Source organism: Symphalangus syndactylus, chromosome 11 (assembly GCF_028878055.3).
Source record: "Symphalangus syndactylus isolate Jambi chromosome 11, NHGRI_mSymSyn1-v2.1_pri, whole genome shotgun sequence".
NCBI classification, from domain to species: Eukaryota; Metazoa; Chordata; class Mammalia; order Primates; family Hylobatidae; genus Symphalangus; species Symphalangus syndactylus.
In genome coordinates this window covers 15,440,849-15,460,814 of record NC_072433.2, presented here as the reverse complement: position 1 = coordinate 15,460,814, position 19,966 = coordinate 15,440,849, and the positions used below count along the sequence as shown (strand labels likewise).

General features: G+C 40.8%; 1 protein-coding gene across 4 annotated transcripts in view; it reads right to left on the bottom strand.

The window, feature by feature from the left end:
- CPA6 (carboxypeptidase A6) overlaps positions 1-6,391 on the bottom strand; it is a 366,630-nt gene extending 360,239 nt beyond the window's left edge. For 2 of the 4 annotated variants that reach the window (XM_063611539.1, XM_063611542.1), the window contains exon 1: positions 5,964-6,324. In XM_063611539.1, the coding sequence (XP_063467609.1) occupies positions 5,964-6,079 (116 nt within the window). In that variant the 5' untranslated portion in view covers positions 6,080-6,324. Of the gene's footprint in view, positions 1-5,963 lie in introns of all 4 variants that reach the window. The other 2 variants (XM_055298960.2, XM_063611540.1) reach the window with 2 other exon arrangements.
- Positions 6,392-19,966: the final 13,575 nt, after the last annotated feature.

The following is a 19,966-nucleotide window of genomic DNA, read 5'->3' as shown; positions in this document are numbered from 1 at the left end:
ACTCATTAAGGATGCAAACATAGTGAAGAATAAAAAAGGTCAAACCAACAATTTACCATTAAATCAGGACCCTTCTCAGTTGGGAAGGGAGCACTGCTGATGACTACACCAGAACAGCAGGTGCAAATTGGGATAGTCCCTGGCAACCCCAGGCCAGTCCTGGGAAAAGGGGGACTTATGTCCATCATATCTGAAAAGAGCCTTAACTACCAGTGTAGAAGGCAACTCAGATTCACATGACTGGCTCTGATTTCTTGTGCTCTAGGACTAGGTTTCCAAAAGCTCAGAGAACATTCAAAGGAAGCCACCATCAGGACATAAAAGAAGACAAAAACTGCTCCTGAGAGAAAGGTGGGGAAATAGCCTGAGAGGTAAGGTAGAAAACAAGTATTATGTCTCTGGGGTTGAAACTGCTCTACTGAGTCACTATCTCTCACAATCCTTTTGTTTTCAGTATGCCACATCCAGTGTGCAGTCTCTTTGCTTATAGCATTTCAAGGACCAAACTACTTTTTTTTTTTTTTTTTCTTAAGACTGAGTCTTGCTCTGATGCCCAGACTGGAGTGCAATGGCATGATCTTGGCTCACTGCAACTGCCGCCTCCTAGGTGCAAGCGATTCTTCTGCCTCAGCCTCCTGAGTCGTGGGGACTACAGGTGCATGCTACCACGCCCGGCTAATTTTTGTATTTTTCAGTAGAAACAGGGTTTTGCCATGTTAGCCAAGATGGTCTCGAACACCTGACCTCAGGTGATCCACCTGCCTCGGCCTCCCAAAGTGCTGGGATTACAGATATGAGCCACCGTGCCTGGCCCCAAACTACTTTTCAAAAAAAATCTTACTTCAAGTCTACTTCTGTGAATAGTCATATCTTGTTTCCATGGATGACTATTGACTTGTGGACAAATAACCGTAAGTGGGGCCATAAGCACAGCACGGGTGTGGCTAACCAGCACATACCAGCTGCATGCATAGTGAGTGATACCCAGCCCTGCTCATACCTATGGTCATGGGAACAAAGGGTATGCCATTCATCAAAGTGGCTTCCCTGAGACACAAAGAAGAAGGGGGAAGAAACTGTCCCAAGACGTGAGAGCATCTTCAATAAATGCAGGGCTGTCACGAGAAAAAAGGAGTCCATGGAACTTTGCAAGCAGACCCAGTACAAGTAGATTAATATGAGCGTATTACTTGGTTCCAGTCCCAAGAAGCAGCCGTGATGATAGGAAGCCAGTTCTCTCTGCACCCTCAGCCTACGTACAGCAGGGCTAGATGATCAGAACTGGCAAGGCCATAGCAAGGATGTTCACCTCTCCTTCTTAGTTCATTGAACTCTTCTGCCAGCCCTCAGGAATCTGTTCATCCCATACAGCAGGGTCCCAAAACCCCTGGCCACAGACCAGTTCCAGTTGGTGGCCTGTTGGAAACCGGGCCGCACGGCAGGAGGTGAGTGGCAGGCTAGCCAGCAAAGCTTTATCTGTATTTGCAGCTGCTGCCCATTGCTCGCATTTCCACCTGAGCTCTGCCTCCTGTTGATCATCAGTAGCATTAGATTCTCATCAGAGCGAGAACCCTATTGTGAACTGCACACACGAGGGATCTAGATTGCATGTTCCTTATAAAAATCTAATGCCTGATGATATGTCACTGTCTCCCATCACCCCCAGATGGGACCGCCTAGTTGCAAGAAAATAAGCTCGGGGCTTCCACTGATTCTTTGTTATGGTGAGTCCTATAATTATTTCATTACATATTATATCGTAATAACAATAGAAATAAAGTGCACAATAAACGTAACGCACTTGAATCATTCTGAAGCCACCCCCGCCACAACCGTAGAAAAATTGTCTTCCACAAAACCAGTCCCTGGTGCCAAAAAGGTTGGGGACAGCTACCACACAGCACTTACACATTGTATAGTAATTTGATGTGTGGGCAATTTTCTCTACTATACAGCAAGCTATCAGAGGGCATTCACTCTGTTGGCCAAGTTCTCAGCACACAATGGGCATCCAAATAATACTTGCATGAACAAAGGCACACAATCACAGCTACTTTCTGTGCTACTTTTGTGTGTGTGTGTGTGTGTGTGTGTGTGTGCGCGCGTGTGTGTGTGACAATAGAAAGTTCTTTCATCTTCTGTTTTCTATCTCTTATGGGCCCTGCATGCTTTTCTAATAATGATTCACTGTCGGTGACTCATCACCCTCGAGAAGGTGACCAAGATTAAACCTCCAATTTTACCTATATAATCTCTTTTCCCTTATTGTTCTGAAACTATCAGTTCCCCAAACAAGATTAAATCTTCCAGTTTTTCTTAAAAGCAATTCTTCTCTATGCCTGAATAAGTGGCAGAGTGAGAAGTACAGTGGTGGAGTCAGGCAGAGCTGGGTGAGAATCTCAAGTGTGTCCTTGAGTTAGTTAGCCCTGAACTTGGGCTACCTGGACTGTACTTCATTTAGCCTATTTGTAAAATGAGGATAACAAATGCATAAGGTTGTTCTTAGAATTAATGTTTTTATAAATGTTTATATTAAGTCTTGGTAAGTATTTTACTATCCTGTTAAGTTCTTACAAAGTGCCAAGAACCATGCTATTCTTGAATCCTCCCAGCAACTTGGTGAGGAAGGTCAAATATTACCTCCATTGTCCAAGATAAGGAAACTGAGGTTCAAAGAAGTTAAATAACTTGTCTAAGATAACAGAGCTACTAAATGTGGGAAAGCAAAAATTGAGACCCAGGCAGTTAAACTTCAGACTTATGCTACGTTGACACATGAAGAAGGCACTCAATAAGTAGTTTTCAAAAATCATGGCCATGTTAGTTCTACAATTTTGCCAGAATTTATTGTTACTGCCTGAGATCTCTCTTTTACCATTATTTTAAAAATCTACCCTCATTTTCTGTGATGCAGAAGATTTTTTTTGGTTTCAATATCACAGTATAATAAATAACCAGGTCTGCTTTTGGGAAAACAGGGAGATGAGGGAGAAAAAGAGAAACACAGAATGATGTTTGCATGTCTCACTTACTGACGGACATTTATTGATCCCTGAAATGTTTGGCTTGGCATTTGTAACCCCTGAAGCCCTTGACATTAAGTACCAATAAATATAATTGAAGTCGTTATTTTCCACTTTGCTTCATTCCTTTTCTATGCATTTAAAGATCTGTCTTGTAAGTGTTTAATACAGTTATCAAAAAAGGCACTAGCTTTTGTCATCAGATTTTTCTTGTAGTCTTTCTACACATTTTTTTAAGTTTTTAATTTTTGTGGGTATATAGTAGTATGTATATACTTCTATATACCCAATATATATTTATGGGGTACATGAGATGTTTTGACACAGGCATGCAATGTGAAATAAGCACATCACAGAGAATGGGGTATCCATCCCCTTAAGCATTTATTCTCTGTGTTACAACAATTCAGTTACACTGTTAGTCATTTCAAAAGGTACAATTAGATTATTGACTATAGTTATCCTGTTGTGCAAGCCAATAGGTCTTACTCTTTCTAACCTTTTTAAATGACCGTAATCATCCCTATTTCTCCCTGAATCTCCCACTACCCATCCCAAGGCAATTTTTTTTTTCCGAGACACTTAAATTGACCATTTACTAAGCATCTATTACACACTTAGCACTATCCAATTGTTACTAGTTTATGTCTAAAGAGGACTGGCCTCATTAGCTGCTCTCAGGAGGCATGCTGGTCCGCCCTGTGTGTTCTATTTTTTATTCATGCTCAGGGTCCTGCAAATGATAATCACATATTATAAGATTCTACGAAGACCTACAAAAATATTTTTACATGAATGCAAGAACTAGGGCTGCCCCTTCATTAGTAGCAAAAGACAAAAGAGAAAAATTATTAAGGAATAAAAATGAGATGGCTCAGAATAACTTTGGGTGGATGAAACCAGCCAAAAAAACTGCTAAACGCTCGTCTACCATGTCTTCCCATCAGATTTTCGTTCACCAGAAGGCTAAACTTGCAGAAAGCAGTTTCAGAGTAAACAAAGCAAAACATTCTCAAAGCTGAGCAGCATTCTGTCTTTAGCGATGAGAAAATGACATATCTAATGAAGGTAGGTTAAAATTCCCCATTTTTAACAGTGAATATGCTCAGAAATATTTTTGCTTTAAAAGAAGCTCTAGGCTTCTGTTGCAATGGTTGAGTGAGACTCACTTCTTTTCATTCTCTCATCTTTTTCTTCCCTCCTACTTTTAGACATCTGGTAATTTATACACTTGGGATTAACTTATGTAGCAACTGAAGAGAAAATAGCAATTATTATGTCCATTGCTGAAAACAGAGAAGGTAATGAAACTTTTTCCTAAAGGGTTCCAGTCGCTACAGATTCTATACGAAAAGGGTGCCACCGTTGGCCTCATTTCCTCTGCAAAGTGGTGCTTAGGGAAGGGTGCACACCTGCTCAGCTGAAGCAGGCCTGGTAACTTATCACGGAGGAGTGCCGCACGCTGAAATAATTATGCACAGAGCCACAGCTGAGTGGAGGAGTGAGGTCTTAGGTCATACACGCGTGTCTAAATCTGTGATATGTTTATCATCTGACCTGACATCAGCCAGGAGAGTCAGAATTAAGTTCCCCACAACCCAAGCCTGCACCACCAGTCTTTAAACATGAGCTTCTTTTTTCCAGATCTCTAAAGGAGTCACAAATTATCGGAGGTAAAGTTGAGATGTTGTATGTCCAGGCCAAAAGGCAGCCCTGGGATGTTAACTCCTTTCTGTTCCTCCCAGAAATACTGGTGTGGAAAAATCCGTGATCATATTGCCATCTATAGCCCCTACCTCAGCCAACACCTCCATCCCATCCTGCCTCCCCTAAAACTGAGGACATGTTTCGAAAATTTCCTCTGTAAGCACTGTATTCAGAGGAACCCTAAAGGCAGTGCCAAGATTCTTTGGGAAAGAGAAATGCAATTCTCTTTTCCAGGGTCACACTTGTAAATTCTCTTTTACACTATTTCTAAAATAAACAACTTGGTTTTAAGACACTGTACACTACCTTGTCATGATCCAGATCTACATGAAAACTTTTCTCAGGTGGTGATTATTGAATGATAGTAGCCTATTTAAAAATATTTAAGACACTGAGTTTACTCCTCTGTAAAAAGGAATTGAACTAGAGGAACTATTTAAGGTTTTTCCAGCTCTAAAGTGCGGGCAAGCCATAATTTCCAGATTCAAAGAACGACCCCCTGCATATGTGAGCAAATCACATGCTGTCTATACCACAGCAAGCCTTCAGGATAATAAGAATGTGCATAGTAACACACGGCTTCCAGCCCTCTGCCTCCTGAAGAAAGGCATATAGAAAGCATGCTAACCTACAGAGGGGGGACAAAACTGATTGTTTTATTCCTATGTTTTTCCTTCAGAAAAACTATCCATAATTTTACAGTTGACTACTTTTATTCTGCTTATTTTGAGTTGAATCATTTGCATTGCTGAGATTTAAAAATCTAATAACCACTTTACAGACTAATAAGCACAGACAAAAAAAAAATCACACTCAGTTCTTAATCATTGATGAATTTCAACCCACTGCTCCTACATACAATTGTAAAGGAAAGGCTTAGTTTTCAGGTCATAAATCGTGTAGGACAACAGCATCTCCAAGCATCAACCAAGGCAAACACTGCAAATACTGACCACGGCTACTCCAAAGACAGAATCCCATTCAACCCTGGGTCCACAGCTGAGGCTGGCACATAATAAAAAGTATAAAAAGCCAGGCTGGAGCCCACCACGTTCTCTCAGTGAGCTAAAGCCAAGAGCAGAGAGCTGTGAGTGCATTTTATATAGGGGACCGCGAAAGTGTGCAGATTCACTCAGAGACCCCCAAATCAGAAAAAGTGAGGCACACTCTGGAGCAAACCGGCCCCCAGATCCAAATCAAAGCTGTGTAGGGCATGAATGTCGCTCCACTTACCCAGCATAGCGGTTGTTATAAAGGTGGCTGTGCCCCGGTTGCAGAATCTTCAAAAAGAGCCAGCAAAGAGGCAGGAAAGCAGCTGCCTGGCCCCTGCGCTTCCCGAGACACTTCATAGTGTTAAGAAGAGAGGAGTTGAAAGTTACTTCAGCAGCCACCCGAGGCTGGAGGTGGCTCACAGCACCCCCTACACACCGCACACGTTCTCTGGGAAGGGGGTGGGCGAGGAAGGTTGAGAGTGAGCAAAATGTGACACTTCTCTCCAGCTACAAGGGAAAAAAAAAGTTTAGGCAGCTGAGGAAGGGAAGTTGCTATTACGACTTGGTCTTGGGACAAGCAGCAGCAGCAGCAGCTGAGCCTGATCTTTAATCAGGCTTCCCTAGAAAGGGCTGGGCCTCCCTCGTGCTGACTCACGGCAGGGGTTCACTGGGTGCTGCTTCCTTTGGGTGACTCCTCTCTGCTTTCGGTTTGTTTGCTTTCCCAACTTGAGGCCTCTAACTTTTCTGTGCAAGCTTTCTTTCTCTACCTTCTTCAGCATGAGGATCCTACCTAATTGCAAATGATTTGTCTGATGGGCTAAACAAGCAGACATGGATTATTCCAAGCTTAATGTCTTTTTTGATCTCCCATGACAGATTCCTAAACGGATTCCACCTAATGAAATGCACAGTGAACAATCATGATGAGAACGTGCACAGGGGTACCTATAGCACCTAGATCCGAACAGCTGGCTTCAGTTCCCTGCTCCTGACTTACAGGAGTGGTCAGAGGCTTTACTGGGCTTCGGGGAGATCTGCATCAGCAGCACCCAGACCTGCTGCTGTTTCAGAGGTTCTCGTGGGGAATAGGAGGCCTTCGAGTGCTTTGCCACCTTGGCTGCACATTTGGAATCATTTAGGGAGCCAGACCTTGAAAATAGAAACCGTGGTGGTGGGATCAGTGGTTTGAAAAGCTCCTTAGGTGATTCCAATATTCAACTACCACGCTGGTCTGGAGCAGGGCTTCTGAGAGCTCCACATGCATAGAAGTCACCTGGGGATCTCATTAAACTGCAGCTCTGACGTAGTAGGTTGGAACAGGGGCCTAGGAGTTTTTCTTTTTCTTTTTTAAGACAGAGTTTCGCTCTTGTTGCCCAGGCTGGATGGAGTGCCAAGGCCCCATCTCGGCTCACTGCAACCTCTGCCTCCCAGGTTCAAGCAATTCTCCTGCCTCAGCCTCCCGAGTAGGTCAGATTACAGATGTCTGCCACCACGCCCGGCTAATTTTTGTATTTTTGGTAGAGACGAGGTTTCACCATGTCGGTCAGGCTGGTCTTGAACTCCTGACCTCAGGCAATCTGCTCGCCTCGTTCTTGCAAAGTGCCGGGATCACAGGCGTGAGCCACCATGTCCGGCCAAGACTGCATTTCTAAAGAAGCTTCCAGGTGATGCTGATGCCGCTGGCTCTTCAGCCACACTTGGAGTAGCAAGAATGAGGTCTGCTTTTTCTTCCAAGCAAACCTTGGAGAAAACCATTTCCTTCTCTTTTTTCCCATGTTGATGATGAAAGCTTTTTAAAATTATTATTTGCATCCACTTGCTCCTATTTGAATACACCACCAAACCCATTATAGGGGATGTGCCTTGCCCTATTAAATAAGCATAGGCACCTAGGGTGCCTCCTGTTATCCTCCATGCCCAGTCCTGGTTGTGCTCTAAAAGAGAGAGTGAGCCACTATTTCTTCATCACACTCACAAAACTTTTCAGGCTTCCTGGAGAGTCATGGCCAAGAACTCCTGTACCCTCTAATACTATAGCCAGAGTCCGTGTTAGAAGAGAGAGCACCCAATCTTTCCCATCTTCTCTACCTGGGGAGTTGAACCAAAACTCCTTTGACAGATTCAATGTCAGGTTCATGAAAGAGCTGAAATGGTTTTCACTTGAAATGATGCTCTGAAGTTTTCTGCAACTTTCTCAGCATCAGTTTGGTTAATGCCTTCTCTGTGTCCCTCACAAGTCCTGGCATGTCCTCTACTGCAGGAATTACCACATCGAATTTCTTGTCTGGTTTCCTCATAAGGCTGCTTTCTCCTTGAATACAGAACTGTATCCTTTTCATCTTTCTGTGCACTTCCTTATATCTCCTCGAGGGAATACAATGTTTCCTGAATACAATGTTTCCTGAAGCAGTGATCAACAATGTCTGTTGGGTGAACGACGAACTAGGGAAGAAATTCATTTAACAAACATTAACATAGATGCTTCTATGTCCAGATAGAGGAGAGAGCTCCTTGGGAGCAGAGAACACTACGGGCGCTTTTGGAGAGTGGAAGTTCCCCAGGTGCTCATGTCTGGTTTCATTTCTTTTTTATGTTGCCTTCTTTCCTGACTTCCTGGCCTTGTACTATTGTCTTCCTAAACTGGTGAGGCTGCTCTGCAAAACTCACAGCAGTACTCACAGGCCTTTTAGATGAGCCCAGGAAAGCCAATGATCTGTGGAAATAAGAGGTTACTGTGTAAATAAAACACTTCATCTCTTCGCATTTCGCCATGTCAGAACAATGTATAAATCTGTCATATTATATCACAACATTAAACTAGGAATGTTCAGTCTCTGACTGAGAATTAAACTCATCCTCAAATCATTCTGAAGGATTGGATCCCACAAGCGTGTTCAGCAGAGGCTCTCCAGACTCTGAGACCAAAGGAATCATTTCCTGGACCATCAAAAATGCCAGAAACTCTGGTGACATCCTGTAACCTTCCTAAAAATTTCAGATCAAAGAGAGGTTCTCAAACAATAGAAGCCGTTCCTAGCAATCATTCTCTGTTTTACTAAGGACCAGGTTATCTGATCAAACTTCTCTTGGAGTAGATAAGCTCCCATAAAATGAGAGATAAATGGAGTCCATTTAGCAAATGGGAGGAGGAGAGAACAGTTTTATAGATGAATTCAAAGATAAAAGTTCCATTTTTAAGGCACTGAGAGGGAGTGAATTATTAAACCAGTTAGGGATTTGGAGATGGGAAGATGAGAAGTTCTATTTATTGGCTATGCCTTTGTCATAGTTCAATGGAAGAGTGAACTTTATTAAAAGAAATATTACCATGCACAGAAAGAAATGAAACTACAATTGGGAAAAGAAAATATCATCCTTCATTCGAGTCTATTGTTGATGATGAGATCATTTTTAATGTCTCTTCCAGAACTGAAATTCTATGATACCATGGAGGAAGATTTTGCAATTTCTTTTCTCAGGTATACGAGTGAGAGCTACATAGATTTATGTTGTTAAAACTATCTGGAGAAGATAAACAGTGTGGTAGCACTTTCTTCAGACAAAAGTTGTACAGACATCCCTCCCGTTGCAGTTTGTGATCATTCCTCAACATCCTATTTGCATCGACCTTATCGCCTGTCGCTTCTTCTTTATAGATTTCTGCCACTATTCCAACAGGTAAGGAAACAGCAAATGTGAAGGTAGGCTACTGCCCTATGCGGTCTTGGTAAGTGTGAGGAATGTTCTGAAGCTTCCCTTAACGACACCTCACTGACGATTCCGTCCCAACTGTCTTCAGCACCATCAGCTATCCCGTCTCGTTCCCGAGTCTTTAGTCTTTCTCTCATCAGCTAACCACAGTTCTTCCATCCTTAAACACAAGCCACTTGGCTTCTTTTTCCTTTTTCGTTTCCCAAGCTTTTTTTTTTTTTTTTTTTTTGAGATGGAGTCTTGCTCTGTCGCCCAGGCTGGAGTGCAGTGGTGCAATCTCGGCTCACTGCAAGCTCCGCCTCCTGGGTTCACACCATTCTCCTGCCTCAGCCTCCCGAGTAGCTGGGACTACAGGTGCCCGCCACCACACACGGATAATTTTTTGTATTTTTTAGTAGAGATGGGGTTTCACCGTGTTAGCCAGGATGGTCTCGATCTGCTGGCCTCATGATCCTCCCACCTCGGCCTCCCAAAGTGCTGGGATTACAGGCGTGAGCCATGGCACCCGGCCAGAACTGCACTCTTGAACACTGACCATGGCTTTGCCTCCCTACCACCACACTGAAACTTTCTCTCAAATATCACAGGTGATTTCTAAGTGGAAAAATGTTTTGTTCTCACCCCACTCCACATCTGCATGGCTTCTGAGGCTGCTTGCCAGTTGCTGTTTGAAACTCTCTTCTCCCTTGGGCTCTGAGATATTGTCTAATTCTGTTCCTGTCCTTCCCGGGGGTTCCTCTCTAATTTCTGCCTGCTTAAATAATAAACGTTTTATGAGGCCTCTGCCTGCCTTCTTCTCTTCTTGATCCATTGCTGCAGATACAGTTTCTGACTTTGTGACACTCAGTGCTGGTGGAGGGGCTGGGTAGTTACACAAACTCCTTGTTAGGTTTGGTGGTTCCATTAATCCTATAGGAAAAAATGGGAGATGCTGTGATGGAAAGTTAAGAGGGCAGGTACGGATCACATGTGTAGGATGTTGGGAGGAAGTGGACGTCTAAACCAAGGATGAGAAGGAGCCAGTCATGCCCAGAGGAGGATGGTGGTGTGCAGGGAATGAGGGATGGGACGAGACCATTACAGGCACAGGGAGCAGCAGGAGCTGTCTGCCAGTGAATCTCAACAGGATGAAGAGTGGCATTCGGGCTCCTCAGCCTGGCACTCAAGGCCCTCGAAAACATTTCATTTTTATCTTCCTCACTATTCTCTGAAGACTCTGTATCCTCTCCAGCTGTGTCCTTCCTCTGTGTTTGTTTATGGTGTTTCTTTGATACCAGTGGCCATCTCCATTCAGCCTTCCTGTCTGTATCTGGCCAACTCCTTCCATCCCTGCCAGACCCAGCTCAAGTCAGTATCTCCCATGAAGCTGTTCCAATCCATTTCTATCTGCAGTGGTCACCTTCTCTGAGTGGACAGCATTTATTCATATACACCCTTGTGTTTGACTGTGTTGACACAACTCAGTATTACCATTTATGAAAAACTCCTCCATGCCAAGCACTCGATTATGTCTGTCTTTGTACTCCACAGTGCCTGGGCCAGTGCTGGGTCCATAGCAGACATCTGCTAACAAAGCCTTGGCATGCCTTTCAGCCCAGAGCTGCTAGGACATCTTCCCTTTCTGGGAGCTCTCATGCGGAGCCCCAGTCTGTATCTTTGTCTTTGGCCAGGTGTCTCACAAGAAGAGTTCGACTCACTCTGATGTGAAAGCAACTGGAAGAGTAAGTCTTATTAATGGGCAAGCCAATTATTATACGTTTAGGTCCTTATAATTAGGTTACGATGATGTTTTATAGAATTTATAGAGCAAAACTAAAGTACTTTAGGAAGGTGGGAATAAAGAGATCTACCTGCTGACTCAAAGCAGCAGGAGGCTTCCATCTTCTCTCTGTCCTTGTGAAATGGGAGAGTTACTTGATCGCTCTCACAGGACATGTGACAGGGGTGTGGCTTGCCTGTTCTCTCGCTGCTGCTCAAAACCCTGATGGCAGGGGGAGCACGCAGACGGGCAGGTGCAGGAGCCAGGGCAAGTGCTCTGGGCTCTGGCCCGATGGTAGTGTCTAGGGGTGGGTGCCTTTGGCCCCAGTGTTACAGTGCCTTCTTAGCCTTGCCATCCGCAGATGGTTTAAGTGTTAACCAGCTCAATGGACCCTCTGGCTTTTTGCAAGGGCAGAGGGCCAGTGTGGCAACTTTCTGTATCCTGAACTCTTACCCAGTGCCCTAGAAGAATTGGGTTACACATGGGCTTAAAGGATGAATGTGGAGTTTTATTGTGGCTCTCAGTGGGATAGATGGGGAGCCGGAAGAGGGGATGGAGTGGGAAGATGATCTTCCCCTGAAGACACTGGAACAAGACACCGAATGGTGTTCAGATGTTCCTCCTCCTCTTCTCTCTTTCTCTGCCGAAACATTCCACTGTTTGTCTGCTTGTCTCATCTCCTCATCTGCTCTTCTGCTTCTAGAGCCTGGGGTTCAGGTTTTATATGGGTACAGGATAGGGGCATGGTGGGCCAAAAGGCAACTTTTGGGCATGAAAATAGGAATGCCCATCCCCATTTAGGACCATGGGTCCAGGCTTGAGGATAGGGCCTTTGCTGGGGAACCACCCTCTTCTAGTATTTCTGTGTCTCCTGTCTATATCACTTGTTTTTTCTTCTTTCCCTTCTCCTTTGTCTCACATTCTACCTCCTACTTTCCCATCTTTCCTGATACCTGGTCCCAAGACTCTTACAGAGGAATAAATAGAGAAAACACAATGGATAAAAATATTTTAAAAATTTAAAAATTGCTTTTAAAAATTACTACTTCTAGTGACAGGGAAAGGAGGTATGTGTTTTACCACTTGTGGTATTAAGTATTTTAATGAAAATAAGAGAAATTAGAGAGGGATGGAGCAGAAGACAGAGATTTTAAAAGTTTGATTAAAGTCAAAAACAATATTGAAGCAAATGAATGAAAAACTACTTTCTTATTCATTTACCTAGGGCAGTGAGCGATGATGGAGACAAATACCAAATAAGAACGGAAACAGTTTAATGATAGAAAAGATTCAATTGTAAGCAAAAAAGACTAACTAGAGGGGAAATTTCAGATATAATAAGAATCAAAAGAGTAGGTGAGAAAATTTGCCTTAAGGAGAAAAGCTGTTATGAAGAATGAAGGAAGTCAGACAAGCAGAAATGTTTCACCTTGGCACATATTGGACAATCACAAAGGTGTAGGGAGGAGAAAGTTCTCTTGGTGCTGAGGGACATCCATTTCTACATCCCCAAAAGTACATAGATAAACAAAAATCTCAGAAAGTGAACTGAAGAATACACGGTAGAAGACATTGAGATTGGCTGTAAGGTATCACAAGGAGGAATTAATTTATTGAAAATGAAGGAGAAATACAAAACTAAAATTTTCTGAAGAATTTGCTGACTTTTAGAGATATAATAAAATGACAAAGTCAATAGCTAAAGGAATGTATTTACATTCAAAGGAGAGTTTTAGGAACTGTATATCATAATTATATTGAATATAAACAGACAAAATAAACACAGGATTTTTTTTTTTTTATTCAAAAGTACCAATTGGAAGAATGGCATAGCTCGCAGAAATCTTAGATACAAATTAACATTGAAAAACAGTCATAGGAGGAGGTGATTAAATAAGTTTCCTGAAGAGCCAAATGAGAAAACACATGATGGAGCCAGCACAATTATTTAATATAATACAAAGATTTTATCTGCTGTCAAAGGTCGAATGCTTCTAAAGACTGTAGAAGGATTTACCAGATTCTTTTAAGAACTTGTGTTTGTATTTGATCTTGTAAGGAGAGATTTAAGACTTTGAAATAAGCAAAAAAAAAAAAAAAAAAAAAAATTACCAAACCTTTTTTTAATGGAATGCTGGAGTCTATGGAGATTGTCTGCAACTTCGTCACAACTAGACTATTTTACGGTCCTATAGATTTAAGAAACCGGTTAGAATGTAAATAATTCTTGCCCATTTTAAATGATTCTTGGTTTTTATAGACATCCAAATAACTTCTGACTGGCAAAGGGATGACCTTTCCCCTGCCCTATGAAAAAAGGCAGTTTTGTTTCCATTTGTAAAATAACTCCACCATTTCTTTACTCCATATAAATTTGCGGTTCTTTGATTTCTCTTTTGAACTAGTAGTAACATCTTTCCCAGTTATCTCATTTAATTAATAGTTAGATAAAATCTTTGATGCCTGTTCATTTTCTGTTTGTATGAGAGGCTTAAAAAAAGATTCTTTAGTCATTTTGGAGGTTCCACTGAGATGCCCTACTCTGACAGAGTTGGATGAACGTCATCACTAGAAACGGGGCAAGTCAGAGGCTCCCTTTCCCCAGGGAGGTATTTTCTTGGTTTATAGAAGTGAATCTGAAGTGGTAATAGATCTTTGCTTATTCTGTTTTCTAATTTCAATTTTCCTCTCCACTAATTTGTCTTTTGTTTTTGTTATCTCTTTGTGTATAGCCAATAAATTATTCCCCATTGATGGAAGCAGTGATTGTGAATTTGGTTCATGATCTAATCATTTGGTAAGCTCTCTAAATGGATTTATGGTTTATAGAGATCTATTCTCTCTTGAGTGAGAGATGATGGAAATCTTGATTGTTTCTCTTGTATTTGCCTATTTGCCTATTTTGAATTCAGATTATTTCAGAATATCACGTCTACAAAGGATAACAGCTCTTTGGTATCTGTATTAGTGAGTTTCTGTATTTCTGTACTTACTCTTGATCTATGACGAAAATGGCAGAACTGAAACTTTAAGGTATCTATGGGTCTATATGATACATGTTTGTAATCTGGAAAGGATTTTATCTCTCATTGACTGTGCAATGTTTTTCTCTCCCCAAGGAGTTCTAATAAATGAGATGTAAGAGACTCTTATGGAAGGAGCTCTGTTCCAATTGGCTTATGGAGATAAATAAATGTATATTGAATATACAGAATGTATATTCTGTTGATTTGGGGTGGAGAGTTCTGTAGATGTCTATTAGGTCCACTTGGTGCAGAGCTGAGTTCAATTCCTGGATATCCTTGTTAACTTTCTGTCTCGTTGATCTGTCTAATGTTGACAGTGGGGTGTTAAAGTCTCACATTATTATTGTGTGGGAGTCTAAGTCTCTTTGTAGGTCTCTAAGGACTTGCTTTATGAATCTGGATGCTCCTGTATTGAGTGCATATATATTTAGGATAGTTAGCTCTTCTTGTTGAATTGATCCCTTTACCATTATGTAATGGCCTTCTTTGTCTCTTTTGATCTTTGCTGGTTTAAAGTCTGTCTTATCAGAGACTAGGATTGCAACCCCTGCCTTTTTTTGTTTTCCATTTGCTTGGTAGATCTTCCTCCATCCCTTTATTTTGAGCCTATGTGTGTCTCTGCACATGAGATGGGTTTCCTGAATACAGCACACTGATGGGTCTTGACTGTTTATCCAATTTGCCAGTCTGTGTCTTTTAATTGGAGCATTTAGCCCATTTACAATTAAGGTTAATATTGTTATGTGTCAACTTGATCCTGTCATTATGATGTTAGCTGGTTATTTTGCTTGTTAGTTGATGCAGTCTCTTCCTAGCCTTGATGGTCTTTACAATTTGGCATGTTTTTGCAGTGGCTGGTACCGGTTGTTCCTTTCCATGTTTAGAGCTTCCTTCAGGAGCTCTTTTAGGGCAGGCCTGGTGGTGACAAAATCTCTCAGCATTTGCTTGTCTGTAAAGTATTTTATTTCTCCTCCACTTATGAAGCTTAGTTTGGCTGGATATGAAATTCCAAAATTCCATATTGGCCCCCACTCTCTTCTGGCTTGTAGAGTTTCTGCTGAGAGATCAACTGTTAGTCTGATGGGCTTCCCTCTGTGGGTAACCTGACCTTTCTCTCTGGCTGCCCTTAACATTTTTTCCTTCATTTCAACTTTGGTGAATCTGACAATTATGTGTCTTGGAGTTGCTCTTCTTGAGGAGTATCTTTGTGGCGTTCTCTGTATTTCCCAAATCTGAATGTTGGCCTGCCTTGCTAGATTGGGGAAGTTCTCCTGGATAATATCCTGCAGAGTGTTTTCCAATTTGCTTCCATTCTCCCCGTCACTTTCAGGTACACCAATCAGACGTAAATTTGGTCTTTTCACATAGTCCCATATTTCTTGGAGGCTTTGTTCATTTCTTTTTATTCTTTTTTCTCTAAACTTCTCTTCTTGCTTCATTTCATTCATTTGATCTTCCATCACCGATACCCTTTCTTCCAGTTGATCAAATCAGCTACTGAGGCTTGTGCATTCTTCACGTAGTTCTTGTGCCTTGGTTTTCAGCTCCATCAGGCCCTTTAAGAACTTCTCTTCATTGGTTATTCCAGTTAGCCATTCGTCTAATTTTTTTTCAATGTTTTTAACTTCTTTGCCACGGGTTCGAACTCCCTCCTTTAGCTCGGAGTAGTTTGATCGTCTGAAGCCTTCCTCTCTCAACTTGTCAAATCAATGTGCAAAAATCACAAGCATTCTTATACACCAGTAACAGACAGAGAGCCAAATCATGAGTGAACTCCCATTCACAATTGCTTCAAAGAGAATAAAATACCTACGAATCCAACTTACAAGGGATGTGAAGGACCTCTTCAAGGAGAACTACAAACTACTGCTCAATGAAATAAAACAGGATACAAACAAATGGAAGAACATTCCATGCTCATGGGTAGGAAGAATCAATATCATGAAAATGGCCATACTGCCCAAGGTAATTTATAGATTGAATGCCATCCCCATCAAGCTACCAATGACTTTCTTCACAGAATTGGAAAAAACTACTTTAAAGTTCATATGGAACCAAAAAAGAGCCCGCATCGCCAAGTCAATCCTAAGCCAAAAGAACAAAGCTGGAGGCATCACGCTACCTGACTTCAAACTATACTACAAGGCTACAGTAACCAAAACAGCATGGTACTGGTACCAAAACAGAGATATAGACCAATGGAACAGAACAGAGCCCTCAGAAATAATGCTGCATATCTACAACCATCTGATCTTTGACAAACCTGACAAAAACAAGCAATGGGGAAAGGATTCCTTATTTAATAAATGGTGCTGGGAAAACTGGCTAGCCATATGTAGAAAGCTGCAACTGGATCCCTTCCTTACACCTTATACAAAAATTAATTCAAGATAGATTAAAGACTTAAATGTTAGACCTAAAACCATTAAAACCCTAGAAGAAAACCTAGGCAATACCATTCAGGACATAGGCATGGGCAAGGACTTCATGTCTACAACACCAAAAGCAATGGCAACAAAAGCCAAAATTGACAAAGGGATCTAATTAAACTAAAGAGCTTCTGCAAAGCAAAAGAAACTACCATCAGAGTGAACAGGCAACCTACAGAATGAGAGAAAATTTTCAACCTGCTCATCTGACAAAGGGCTAATATCCAGAATCTACAATGAACTCAAACAAATCTACAAGAAAAAAACAAACAACCCCATCAAAAAGTGGGCAAAGGACATGAACAGACACTTCTCAAAAGAAGACATTTATGCAGCCAAAAGACACATGAAAAAATGCTCATCATCACTGGCCATCAGAGAAATGCAAATCAAAACCACAATGAGATACCATCTCACACCAGTTAGAATGGCGATCACTAAAAAGTCGGGAAACAACAGGTGCTGGAGAGGATGTGGAGAAATAGGAACACTTTTACACTGTTGGTGGGACTGTAAACTAGTTCAACCATTGTGGAAGTCAGTGTGGTGATTCCTCAGGGATCTTGAACTAGAAATACCATTTGACCCAGCAATCCCATTACTGGGTATATACCCAAAGGATTATAAATCATGCTGCTATAAAGACACATGCACATGTATATTTATTGCAGCACTATTCACAATAGCAAAGACTTGGAACCAACCTAAATGTCCAACAATGATAGACTGGATTAAGAAAATGTGGCACATATACACCATGGAATACTATGCAGCCATAAAAAATGATGAGTTCATGTTCTTTGTAGGGACATGGATGAAGCTGTAAACCATCATTCTCAGCAAACTATCACAAGGACAAAAAACCAAACACCACATGTTCTCACTCATAGGTGGGAACTGAACAATGAGAACACATGGACACAGGGAGGGGAACATCACACTCCGGGGCCTGTTGTGGGGTGGGGGGAGGAGGGAGGGATAGCATTAGGAGATATGCCTAATGTTAAATGACGAGTTAGTGGGTGCAGCACACCAACATGGCACATGTATACATATGTAACTAACCTGCACATTGTGCACATGTACCCTAAAACTTAAAGTATAATAAAAAAAAAAAAAGACAGACCATAGCAAGTGTTAGCAAGAATGTGGAGAAATCAGAACTCTCAGACATTGTTGATATGAAAATAAACCAATGTAGCTTCTGTGAAAAAGTTTTATAATTCTTCAAAAATTAAAGGTAGAGTTGCCATACGATCTAGAAATTTCATGTCTAGCTTCCACCAAGAAAATTCAAAACATATGTTTGTATCACACATTGCACACAAATGTTCATAGCAGCATTATTCATAATGGCCTAAGAGTGGAAGTAAACCAAAATGTCCATCAATTGATGAATAGATAAAAGTGTTATATCCATGCAATGGAATATTATTTGGCTAGAAAAAGGAACGAAGTATTGACACTTGCAACAGCATGAATAAACCTTGAAAAAATGCTAAGTGAAAAGAGCCAGACATAAGGTCACATATTATATGATTTGACATAAAATGTCTAGAATAGATAAAAACATACGTATAGAAACAAAATATATTAGCAGTTGCCAAGGGGAAACGAGGGATGGGGAGTGACTGCTAATAAATACGGGGTTTCCCTTTGGGGTGATGTAAATATTCTGGAATTGGATAATGGTGGTGGTTGCCTAACCTTATGAATATACTAAAAACCAATGAATTGTACACATTAAAACGGTGACTTTTATGGTAGGTGAATTATATCTCAATTCAAAAAAGATCTTTAGGGAATTTAGAGCCTTAAATTGATTAATGAATAATCACTGGATACCTAAATTACATCTAAGTAAGATAGAACACTGAAACATTGATTAATGAACATAATTTTATGTTTACAGGCTTTTGCTTTTTATGTGCTACAGATAGGCTATCTCCTTGGTTAATTTTTGCCAATTTCAGAAGGCATGGAAGGCTACAGCAAGTATGTGGCCATAGAGAATTGGGTTATGTGTGTTTATGAGTTCTGCTTGTTGCTAAAATGAATGCTTGTTACAGACTGTTCCCTATTATCTACTCCCAAGTGTTATTTGTGAAATAAAAATTATTTACTTTGCTTAAGTTGTAATTAATATTGGTGGTTGAGAATATACTGGGAGCAATAGTGACAGAGAAAATATGACTCTGTATGTGCTTCTGTTTTTTAAGAAAAAGAACAGTTTTCTCCTAAAATAGTACTTCTCTGTTATTTTTTCTTTTCTCTTTTTCTTTTTTCTATTCTTCAGATCCATTTATACTCTCAAAACTTATTGATGACCCCAAGGAGTTTTGTTCATGTGGGTTACAACTACTGATATTGACTCTTGGAAATTGAAACCAAGAACTTTTGAAAATGCTTACTTACGGATTTGTTCAAAGGTAGCAGTGATAAATGCATTCTATGCTAATAGCATCTTATGAAAGTAGTTCTTGTGGTCTTGCGAGTTCTGTCTTAAAGCCCCAGTTTTTTCCAGAATATTAAAGAGCACAATGAAAGGCAAAGCTTGGAATGTAAATTTTCTTTGCCTTGGTTTATAATCCCTGCGTCTGAAAAGTTATGGAATGTGTTAGTAGGTTAGCAAAGTTAGTTCAACGTGGATGGGCTTGCTTCCTTGATTTACTGCTTCTTGCTTTTGCTTACAATATGAAGGGTTAATCTTCTTGTGTCATCTGCCTACAAAGCAAAGATTCTGTGTCTTATCAGAATGGCTTTCTGTGCTTTAACTTGACTTTATTACATCCTACATTACTTAAGACAACAACAAAGAAGAGAGAAACAAAGAATCCTCACTTCTATAATAACTAATATTTGGATAATTATGTTACCATCTATGCTTATTTTTGAATTTTTTTGTTCTTTCAATTAAATAGGTAATAATATTTTTCAGGCATTTATGATCTAACCTTAATCAAGTGCCTAATTTCCTCTGATAATATTTTTTACCTTTGTCTCCCTAAAATTAGACCGTCAATTATAGAAAAAAATGTAAAGTAAAACTTTCAGAATTGTACTTAAAACAATATTTGTGATTTCCCAGAGGACCCCTGCAAAATCACAAGGATTTGTTTCTTCACCTTGAAAAGTACTAGAAATAATTAGTTTTTTTGTTTTTTTAAATCTACATTGCTATTGATGTATTGCATGAGAAGAGTTGTCAAATCAAAAGAGTTGCTTCTCTTTCCCAGGTGGAATTCTCATAAGTAAAATGTTGTCAATATAAATATTTCAGAAATTGTGGAAATTCTGTATGGGAAGTACCAGGGATTTT